At 36.4% G+C, this 11934-nt stretch overlaps 1 protein-coding gene across 1 annotated transcript in view; it reads right to left on the minus strand.

Moving 5' to 3' along the window:
• The window catches only part of ROR2 (receptor tyrosine kinase like orphan receptor 2), a 50808-nt gene extending 40719 nt beyond the window's left edge, over positions 1-10089 (minus strand). The window contains exon 1 of the mRNA XM_040090986.1: positions 10035-10089. Coding sequence (XP_039946920.1) covers positions 10035-10089 — 55 coding nt within the window. The remainder of the gene's footprint in view (positions 1-10034) is intronic.
• Positions 10090-11934: the final 1845 nt, after the last annotated feature.

Below are 11934 nucleotides of genomic sequence, written 5' to 3' on the forward strand. Positions count from 1 at the left end.
ACACAACTATGCTCCTGCCTACTCCTGATTTTTAACTCCCTTTTTGCACTTCATTTAATCAATATTTCATAAGGGTATCCCATTTTGCTTTTTTCTTCCTACTTTTGGTTTCTTTTCCTAGAAGAATATTCATGGGCTGTTCCACTCCCTGAATGGGAAAAAAATCCATGAAGTAATTTTAGGTGCCCAACTTTCAGTGTCAGATTTCATCAGTAAAAAACTAGTACTAGGAAAAACATAATTGTCCATTAAACTGGTTTTAGATGTCACAAAGATACCAGACAGCCACATCTTTTTTTTGTATCTGTAACTAATACAGCATTGTCATACAACACTAATAGGTAGACTTGCAAAACACAAAACTGGAAGAACAGCACGAATCCACTATACAGATGTAATTAAAAACTGGTAAGAAAAGAAATGCTCAATAATTGAACCTTACATGTGATCTTACCAACTCACTCTGGCAGTAAGCATACTCTCTTTTTGTGCTGTTAAGGCTCTCTCACTTCAAAAAGTGAGAGAGAAGAGTTTGAACTTCTACAGAAGAGACTGAACTTCTCTCAGAGAAATGAGAATATTTACTCATAAACCATGTTTTGTACTGCTCCTAGGATTTGTTGCTCTAAGAAGGAGATGGCTGAGTTCAACGACCATAAAGCTCTGTGGAGTCGTAAGAATCTATAGAGTGGAGCGACTCTCTTGGTAAAAATGGCAGTGTTTGAAATAAATAGCAACAATCAATTTCAAAACAAAGATAAAACAAAGTAAAGTTTTCTCAGAGGAGATGTAATTAGACTGAGAGCAGAGTTCTTGTGACCTACAAGGTGAGACTGGACAAGTTCAATGAGACCTACCTCACAGAAATCCTGTGTGGGCATGGAAGACCCTGAGTTAAAAATTGCTGGAGGTTGGGTAAATACCCAGCACAGGGTAGTACTATGTACTTAGATATCTTCTTACACTTTTACTTCAGCATTTCCTTTTTTGCTGCCACCAGAACCCAGACATAGTACTACACAGATCTCTCATCTGCTCCTATATGGTTATTCTCATACTTTTCACAGCATATCTTCTCTCCACAGCCATTAAGTGTATCACAGTTTATTTCTGAAGACCCACTAATTTACATTTGCAATGGGAGTAGGAGGCAGAAGAGAAGTGCCCTGCTCTCCTTGCACATTGCATGACCAGACGAGACTTCAGCAGAACCAGAATAGCTTGAATGCCAATGGCCAGTACAGGACAATGTATGTGCCAGGTGTGCCATATGCCAGATATTAAGGAATATCTTATTAATCCTCTTTTCAGGGAACATATAGTCAAGTAAAATGCAGGTGTTTTACACAGTAGCTCTTTTAAACTGCTCACCCACACAAAAATGATTTCTTAACTTTTCAAGGCAGTGAAGCAAGCCACTTCAACTTATGGAAAATCCCACTACAAAAGAAAACCCATATTTAAAATAAATATAATAAATTGTATTTTTTTACATATTTGCATATTTGTAAAAAATGCATGCAGTTCCTCTGATATACATAATGAACTGTAGCAAAGAAACAGGTGATACAGAAAATTCTTTTCCTGCTTGTATATAAGTAATTATCACTTATTTTTTTAATTTTGCTTCTCCTGAAAATATGAGGATGACTTTCTTACTGACAAGATCCAACACAGGTAGGCCCACTGCTCTATTTTATGCACCAATGACCAACAAAATACAAGAGCAAATATCCAGCATTATTGAGTGGAAGGCTCTTTTACACTTTTGAGAACTAAGTTGCCCAGGTGCTCAAAGTATCAACTCACAAGGCATATGCCACTCAACATAGTATCAACTCACAGGGCATACACCACTCACCATGCAAGAGCTGAATTTCTTTCCTCTGAAATGGTTATGACTTTGCAGATCATTCATTACTTGAGAGGTAAGGGCAATAAACAGATTCCAAAGTGCTCATAGCCATAAGCAGACATCAAAACAACACACTAATCTTCATCAAAAAGCTAGTAGTATGGAGGGGGTTACCATAATTGCTACCAGGAACAAACCAAGGCCTCAGCCTCACACAGAACAAGAAAAACAGTACTCAAGTATTTTCAGCCAGAGTAGGCCTGATTGATGTAGAGCAGTTAAGGGCTGGCTGATGCAATGCCATGCAATGCTATTAACTGTCCTTCATTATTTGCAGAGCACAGATGAGATCTTAAAAGATGAGACATTCCAAAAACATTTCCTATTATTTATTAAAAAGGATAAAAAAGGAGTGCCAGAGAATTATAGAGCTATCAGTTTAACTTCAATTCCTGGAAAAATAATGGAACAAAGAGGCTATTTTTTAGCATTTACGATAAAGCATAGAGATGAGTAATAACTAAAATAGAAGCCAACGTGGACTTGGCTGACACCGATTAGAATCGGATGCAAGTCAACCATTGCAACGTACTGCAAACAAGGCAGATTTCACACAGAACACATAAAAAGCAATAATATTCTCCATTTATTCAAAGCTAGTAAGGCCCTAGACTACTTTTTCCAATTTTCTGTATTCCATTTCAAGATGGGTAAGAGTAAAACTAAAATACAATGACTAGCACCATGAAGATAGTCTACAAAACATGACTATGAAAATCAAAAACATAATGATTACTATGCCTGCTTGGTCTAAAGAAGATTAGCTATGGACTGAGACTGAGTTTTCTTCAAACACAGACTTCACAGTGGATGAAATTTTCCAGCGTGGCAGATTTGGCAACTGTCTAATTCGTATGACACTGCACAGGTGATAGACGCTTCTTCTCCCAAGTGAAACAGAGCTTCCTAAGATCTTCTCCAATCTTGCGATTATATGAATGAACCACCCCTCTACCAGCATATTTTAAATCCCAAACTCTACAAATAAATCCTCCAATGTTAATACTTGCACAGGTCAACAACTAGTGGATCTGCAGATTTTTTGCTTGGACATTTCTTCCACTCATCAATAATCCTGTTTCTGTAGGTGAAACTATCTTCAGCCTTAAACATCAATATGCAACCTTTGCTTCCTACGGCTGTAACATTTTACTCAGGTTCTAACTTTCTTCCAGTAACGTAAAACTCCCAAACTCGCTCTCTTCAGACTAATACCCTCTAATATTCTGTTCTTTTCTTCATAAAACTTTGTTGACCTTTTGTCTATTACTAGCCTCTGGAGCTCCCAAACAAAGGGCCCACTGTACCCTTTGATTCAGCTGCCAATCTGATTACTTTGGCTGGGGGAGGCAGGCTGCTTGGGTTGCTGAATCAGGACCTTTCACTGAAATTTCTCTTTTCCAATGTCTGCAGCCCCTGGCAACCAATTGCAGAGTGGGCTTGGCAGACCTGTAAAGGGTGGTGAATAGGCTACAAAAGATGCAGTTTGTAGCATAAAATCAGTGCACCCCTTTCATAGTGAAGGCAGATTAGAACCTTCCCAGCATACGTTTCTTAACTACTGCAGCTTCACATAAAAAATAGCTGAAGTTGAGGGAAATAACCTTAACTTTCTCTTGCAGTTGCTCTACTGAGACAACATTGAAGTCAGCAAAACAATCCCTTATTAGCTGGTTATCAGCTCGCAAAGCATACTGTTCATAGGTTATAATGTTAACTAATTAAATGTATTCTTTGGCCATCCAAAATTCTTCAAAATTGCTTTCAGCTAAATTCATAGTAATTAAAAGTTCTCACCATGAGACCATTAGAAAGGGAATAAGCTCTTCTGAGCCTGCTCTGTTATAATATCAAAATAATATTTTTACAAGTATTTAAAGTAAAAGCAACACCAACCTAGACGTCACAGAACCTTCAAAAAGCTGGTATGTAACACAGACGAGAAACCTTTTTAAAAAGCCTGGGTTGAGTTATACAGAGTACATTCCCACAATTCATAAGCATTCCTTGTTAAAGCAAACATCTTGTTTCATTAGCATGGATTTTCCCCTCTATAGATTTTTTTTTATTTTACCTCATTGGTATATTGAAATGGTTTAATTTCAATAAGTATGAAAAAAACCATTCTATTGCGAAACACGTAAACTACACTACAAGACAAAGACAGATACAAAGTTTATGATCGGTAGTCATAAAAAGGAGTATCATTATTTGGATGGAAAATATATCAATTTTAAATAAAATTTTAAAAACCCATAGACATTAAATCACTTTCATTCTACACAGTGAAGATTCCCTTCTCAAACATGGATCAGGAGAGATTCAAAATTTTGTATTTTGTCACTTAAATGCATAAAGAAGAAATCTGCACATCGCATTAATCTCTGTTGCTGTGAAGGTTTGTTCACAGATTAATCCAAGACAGATTAGCAGTCTATTTCAGAACACTTGATGTTAAGTGCAGGATGAAAAAAACACTTTATAAGTTTCACAATGTTTCTGTAGGAACTTCTTCATTTAATTAAATAATCCTTATTAACCTACCATCAAACCACTCTAAAACATAGCAAAAAAGATCAGCTGGTCATCAGTACAGAACTATAGAGAAGGAATGATTCTTGATTTTCACACAGAGCTGCAACAACCTTCAAAACAGAAAAAAATATACTGAAGATGCAGTTTACCCTCTTAGTCATCAGCCAGGCGCCTTAGTAAGTATGGTGAAGTCAGTGTGAGAAGAAAGAAATCAGATAAGTCATTTAAAATATTAGTAGGGATTCAAATGTAGACTTCAATGAATACCTTGATTTATTTCAACACCTCATACTGTTTAACCATATTTTACACTTACCACACAGCTGCATTTTCAATTGCACTGTCAATCTTTATCCTTCCATTGCATAACTTCCATCATAGAGCTCAGCTATTAAATAACTTAGATTCTTTCTCCTGCAGCTCCTATCTGCCACTTAGTATGAGAGTTCAGAAATGCTAGTGAGACAAACTTGAAATAAAGATTTGTTCAGATTTCAGTCACAGAAGAAGCCTCACTAACAGCTGTCAAAACATTACAGTGAAACAAACAGGATTCATGGAAAAGAAGATACTCATTCTAAGTCAACATTTTCAGTGTGAAATTAAGTTTTGAACATGTTAAATTTTGGATTACAAATTATTCTATTAATTTACAGCCAAAATACTCTGATAAAGTTACAGTAAAGTCCAGGTCCTCTTATTTTATAATGCAAAGTGGAGAACATTTAACAGAACACAGCCTACATGATGAAGGAATATCCAAATCCTATTTTCAATTCTTAGTGCTTCCTCCAAAGTCCTAGCCAAGTCACCTTAGGCCAGATTAGAAAAGAATTCGATGCCAAAAGATGCAGACAGATATCTAGCAGGATTTTCAAAAGCTTGTGGGCACCTGAATCTCATGTCTGCAGTAAATATCCCTTAATCTTTTGTACCTCAGTTGCCCAGAGACTGAGAGGGGAAAAGGTTAGCTCCCTGATGTGGTTCCCAGTGAAGCTGCATGAGTGTTTCCGTCAGCACAAAGAAGGGAGCAGCTTGGAAGCAAGAAACTAAGACAGAGAAGAGGAGGAAGAGAGTTTTTTGGAAGACTGTTGTGATTTATATCACGACAACTCACCACAGAATTTCAGACAAATCTGTGGTATAGAAACTCCAGAGTCTCCCAGAACCCTAGTTTTGCAAGAAAAGCAAAACATAAAGCACTATTTGAAAACAAATTAAAATAATAAAACTGTTTTGAGTGTTTAATAAATAAGAATTAACTCCATTATATTTATAGTGAAAAATACCTAAGGTTTATTCTGCTTTGGGGGAAAAAAAAAAAAAAAAAAAAAAAAAAAAAAAAAAAAAAAAAAAAAAAAAAAGAGTAAAGCAATTGTGGGTACATTCCAAAGCTCTTCACCACCTCAGTTGTAAAAATCACGGTTTAAACACAACCAGCAGAGGCTCTGAACACACCTGCAGTAGCTCAAAGGACACCAAGCAACATGACAATTATCCATGGCATTATTACATGATTGATTATTTTACTGCTTCTGGCTGTGAAAACAAAATAATCTCAACCAAAAGGTTGAAAATAATCATGATTTATGAGTATAACGCTCCATCAACTGGGATAAACAATGATTTTCACAGTGCTCTTTTTTTCTGGGGGGGGAAAAAAAAATAAAAAAGGCATAGAATCCAAAAATACCAGTCCTGTTTGCAGTCTTAGGGTGAAATATTTAACACTTCAGTTCAGGAAAACACCCCGAGTCAGAAAAACACTTGAAAATGGGCTTATTTCCAAGCACCCTCTGAAAAGCTTTCCTATATTTGAAACTAAACAACAATAATAATCCCCTTCAGCCTAACAGGGACAACAAAAATAACACAGATCACAACTGAGTGTAACAGAATATAGTAAACTTACTACCTATTCTAATAATTTTTCTGACTGGATTGAAAACAGGAGAGGAACAGTTGTAAGTGCAAAAAAATCTTCATATGGGTTGTTAGTTTTCATTCTGTAACTTTATTTCAAAAGCAGGAATTGCAGGGCCAGTCTTTGATGGTAGGGAGGTTACAGCTAGCCCCTCTCCACTCTGGAAAATAGTGAGAGTAAATAGCTTATTCATATTAATCAGAGTACTTTTCATATTATTTATGGTAAATATTATAAACAGCTCCCTGACCAAGAGGATCCAGTGAAAACCAAAGAATAATTAATTCCCAAACACAAGCAGCTGACACTAATTCTAGAAACCTGGGCACGTAGGCAGGACATCTAGGTTATCAGTACTTTGAGAAACCAAGGCTGGCAAGTGAGCCAGAGATAGGACATTAGGCATCCTTCAATAAAATCATTAAATACATGGTCATGCTCTTTCCTACCATCAAGTATCACAAATAGATGTTCATGGTCTTTCCTATCACAAAGCAACAATTATTTATTAAAGACCCAAGGTAGATAGAATACTATATACTAGCTATCTGAAGCTTTACCTAAGTACTTGGGATTTGTCTGCCCTAAGTCAGAGTAGAATGGAATTTTACAAAATTACACTGCTAAAATTAACATCAAATACTGTGTTCAAAGAGAAGGAGCTGATCCCAAGTAAACTTTACTTCTTACTATTGGTTTTGATCTTGACCAGTAAAAGAGTAAGTTAAATGTACCAGATTCAATTGTTAGAGAGGGAGAACTTCTCTTTATCAGAAAGTTTTTTGATTTTTAGATCATGAGTTTAAAATTCAGAATTTTCCACCTGGTGTTCTCTTAATAATCAGTAATCAGTTATGGTTTGTATACACAGAAAATATTAACTCCTCTCCCTCCCAAAAAGGTACAGCTCTGATGGCTAGCGAGCAAGAAAGGAGAGAGAAAGTTTATGTGCAGTTGCTGTGGCCAGGCAGGTCACAAGTGAGAACTCCCAGCACTTCTGACCAGATCAAATACTGTTACAGCTAAACATTACTGTGTGTGCATACGTGCATGTACATGTGTGAATACTTGCTTCTGTGACTAGAAAAGGGAGGAAAAAGATAAGAAAGTGTGCCAGAATGTAAAAGAAACTAACACCTGACCTATACTTTAGCCATTGAAAAATGCAAAACATTTTTTGGACGTTTTAAGATACGTTATTCATTTGTTTAGTAGGCTTTTCTGCATTTCTCAGCATGGGGCTGTTTATTTAAATAACACTAATAATAAAGTTCAAGTAATATTTATATCTCTTCATTTGAGAGTAGATATCTAAACCCCAGATTATTTCTGTTGACAGATTTAATCCAGTCTACATTGGAAATATTTTCTTTCTACAGCAACTGTTTGACTCCTTGGATTACAACTGAATGCATACAGTGAAGTCATAATACTTGTCTGCTCTGAAAGAAATTCCCATTTCTCTTTCTGCTTTTGTTTAAACTACCTTTTCTTCTCCAGGGTGGGGAAAAAAGCTCAGGTACTTAAGTGGACTTTGATATGTTTCCTCTTTGTTATTTAATTAACAGAGCTAAGCAACAGTCTTCTGGACAAAAAGATACAGTATATTCTTTGCTTATGTTCTTCTCAAGAAAAATAATAAAACAACAGTAGAGCCCTGAGGTGACAAACTGTATTCAGAATGCTTCCAGATGTGGATACACACAGTTTTCTGTGAGTGGACAGTGAAAGAACTAAATGAAAACTTGTTCAGAATCCCACTGACAATAGCCAACATGGTCATAAGGATGCACAAGAACCCCTTTCTGCTGTGCCTGCTTGAAAGCAAAGCAAGGAATAGCTTTGTTAATCCTGGAGTGTAGACAGCCCCGGCATGCACTCATTCACAAGCAAGCTCAAAGCATGTAGCAGTTTCCACCTAACTCACCTATTTCCCTATACCAGGAAGGAATTTCCTGAGCTCCCACTATCAGTATTCATTATGAAGTTTAATAAGTGTGACTGGTCACAAGATCAGATTTAACCATTATATTAGTATTGTTTCAGTCGCAACATTCAAGGCTGCCATTTTAATATTCTGAAGGAACACTTGGGTACAAGTGCAGTGCACTTACAAAGTTTTAACTTCTCCATCAAAGAGCTCTGAATCTTACATGTATTTATACATATATGTAATCTTACGTGTATCTTATTTTGCAAACTACAATCTTTGCCACCTTTTTGTTATTCTGAGAGCAGAACTGACATAGGTTTTTGCTCATCACATGGTCAGTCTTGCTTCTATGTCATCAAAATTACTGTGACTGTAAAACACCTGTTTTCATGACATGCAAGTGAGAAGAAATTTTACGTTGCAAGGTTAACTCATGGCCCAGTGCCATGACCTTGAATTTATATTTAATATTCAACAAAACTTATCAGAAAGTCACATACAACCACAGCTGAGATTTCATTATATATTTTCAGAAATATAATTTGAAGTGATAGCCTCTTATTTTGAACAAATGCAAAAAAAGCCCACATCTGATCATGCAAATATGATCATAAATGGGAGTGGAACAAGCTGTGCGGAAGCAGCAGCAGTTACCACTGAAAAATTGTTTGGATCTACCCCTGATGTGCAAAGTACACAGAAGGCAACAGCAACTACACACAACTGCCAAATATGATGGTCTTAATTCCAAACATTTCTGAGCCATAATGCTAACTCTAGTAAGAAGGAAAGGCTGCTAGAAGCAGAATATATCTGACTGCACAACAGTCCAAGCAGCCATTATAATGGAGAGTAACATTAAGAAATGACATGATTTTAGGTACTTGTAGGAATCTGAGAACTTGCTGATAATGAAGCGTCAGTCAAAGTGTCCCATTTTGCGTGATGTACATGGAACTAACATCTGCACAGCTGGCACTTACTGTGCAATGTAAAGACAGAAAGATGCTAAGCCTAACAGGCAACTTCTTAATGGCAAATGTTCTTTATTCTCAATACTGGATATTTTGTCAAATACTAAGTGGGTTTCCTCTGGTTTAAAAAAAAAAAAAAAAGAGTAGAATCAAATACTTCCATCCTTCCTAGCACATGCAGGAAAAACCAGTATCTCTGTGCTATGTGAATTTCTCAGGTCTGGCTGGTACAGAGCCCATCAAATAATTACCAACTTGTTCTGCACTCCTGCGCAGGCTGTGATCTGCGGTATTTAGCACAGCAGCAGATTCGAAGAGGGAACTGCCACAGATGGAGAGGACAGCATTTGGAGCTCACCATGGACAACTGAGGGGCTCAGCCAAGAATGGAAGGAGCCAAGCTGTAGGAAAGACAGTGGCATGCCCAGTCAAGCAGAATGGAAGAGAAAAACTCACAACAGTACAAGACAGTTGGCTGGCAAGCTGACTTGAAAGCCAAGTGCAATTCTTTTCATTATCTGACCATTCTGCTGCCCACACAAGTCAAAATTAATACAAGGTGAACAGCTGTTTCCTATCAAAAGTATAAGACTGCCTGATATGAAATAAGCCCAGTCGCCTGAGTTTACCCTGGCAAAGGGTCACAGCAATAGAAATAGCTAGCTAATTGCTGCCTGGGGACTCAGCTTCATTTATGGTAAATAACCTTTACATGACAAAAGACTACCATAAAAATTAACAACCACTAGCTACCTTCGATAGCAGACACAGAGATGCCATCCTTTGAGTGGTCAGAGTGATCTGTCATGTTACCCAAGACAAGGAAACTTTATTATGTGTGGATCGGTTCGATGAAAAAAAGCTTTTTGTTCTCTAGTATTATCAGACATTAATGTCTCCGCACTTACCTTTTAAAAATGTTTGTTATTTATAGCATGTCTTTTTCTTCTGTGAACATCTAGTTTCTCTTCCTCACTCTGTGATTTGTGTGAACATACATCTCCTTATAAAAAATTCAGCTACAGATAAAATTTTAAGTCTTGGTGGAGTACCTGCATTAGGTAGCAGTTACTGTGTTAACTAATTGTATGGAAGGTTTTTCTTCCTGGCATACATGCATGTTCTCATGCTTTGGGAAAACATTTAGGAAATTTTGGTTAAAGCAGGAAGTGAGATGCTAACCACAACCTAATCATTAGCTGTCTGCTGTGGCACCAAAAAAAGCATCTTTGAAAAGTCTGGAGTGGTTATTTGCATGTGTTGCACTTTCTGTTGGTAGATACGAAATTAAGAATACACTGCAAAAAAGCTCCGGTGGATTCTGTACTATGTCCACTACCTACTGCCTCTCAGACCTTCTACAAAGTAGCCAACTTGAAAGAGAGAAAGTGATTTACAGTCCAGCTCTATGAATGCAGATAAGATCTTGTCAAAGATCTAAAACAAAACAAAGAACTCTCTATTACTCTCAAAATGGACTCTCAAGTATTTAAAACTACTATGACCCAGAAAACCAAACAATTGATATATTACCCTCAACCTTGTATTTCTTGGCTAGTCTGTTTTGCTCTGCTCTGTCTCTGTATTCTCCTTTGTATATATTAATCTGAAATATCTAACCTCTCTCATTTGATAAAGTAAGCACTGTGGAGATAACTGGTTATTAAGTGCTCTGCTCAGTTACTTGTCTGCCCATAGGTATCTCCTGACTATGCAGCACAGCAGAGACATCTTGTTAGTGTCACTATTCAGAAGAAAAATATCATTAGAAAAGCCTACTAAGACTCCTTTCAGGATCATGAAAGCAATACCTAAAACATATTCTAAGAATATGTATTTCCATTTTGTATATTGATTCAATGAAATTATATATTATAAGTATTTTCTTCTACTTGGAAAAAAAATGTACAGTGAATTAATTTATTAATCCAAAAAGAAAATGCTCTATATATTTATAAACATAACTATCTCAAATAATAATAAATGCTAGTCAAACTGAAGGAAATCTTATTTATAACACAAGGTAAATGAACTCCGTTTTCTCCTTATATCTGCCTCTCTAACACAGTGGTAAACTTGAACACGTAAACTTAACATGGCAACCTACATATAATTAATTTTTAAAAAAACTATGCATAGAGGAGAAACAAAATTACATATACGTTTCTTCCTCCTGTTTTTCTCTTCTTCTTCATGAAAATACATACACAACAAAACAACAGCCATCCCTAAAAAATCTGTGAAATAATCTAAATTTCATACCTTATGCAGAAATTGGAAAAGAAGTCATAATTAATTATCTGGCACTGCAATTCTTGCATACTTATAACTGCTAATAGGAGTTTGAGAAAGAACAATACCAGATGAAGTCCTTAATTGGTATGAAACACTTTTCTGGATTTCCTACAAAAGGTCTACAAAATGGCAAAAGTAAGATTAAATTATGATGATGAAGAAGGACATTCACAGAGTGTAAAATTCAGCTTTGAAGAACATATCCTGACTGCACTGACACTCAACTTTTGGAAGTCACAGAAGGACTGAATTAATTTACCATAATCCACTTTCTCATCCACCAATTACCATGAGACAAAGGCTACCACAAATGTTCAAGCATTTGGCTGGGCAGGAGTTTGTGAAATTACTTAATATA

The sequence above is a fragment of the Hirundo rustica genome, chromosome Z (genome assembly GCF_015227805.2).
Source record: "Hirundo rustica isolate bHirRus1 chromosome Z, bHirRus1.pri.v3, whole genome shotgun sequence".
Classification (NCBI taxonomy): Eukaryota; Metazoa; Chordata; class Aves; order Passeriformes; family Hirundinidae; genus Hirundo; species Hirundo rustica.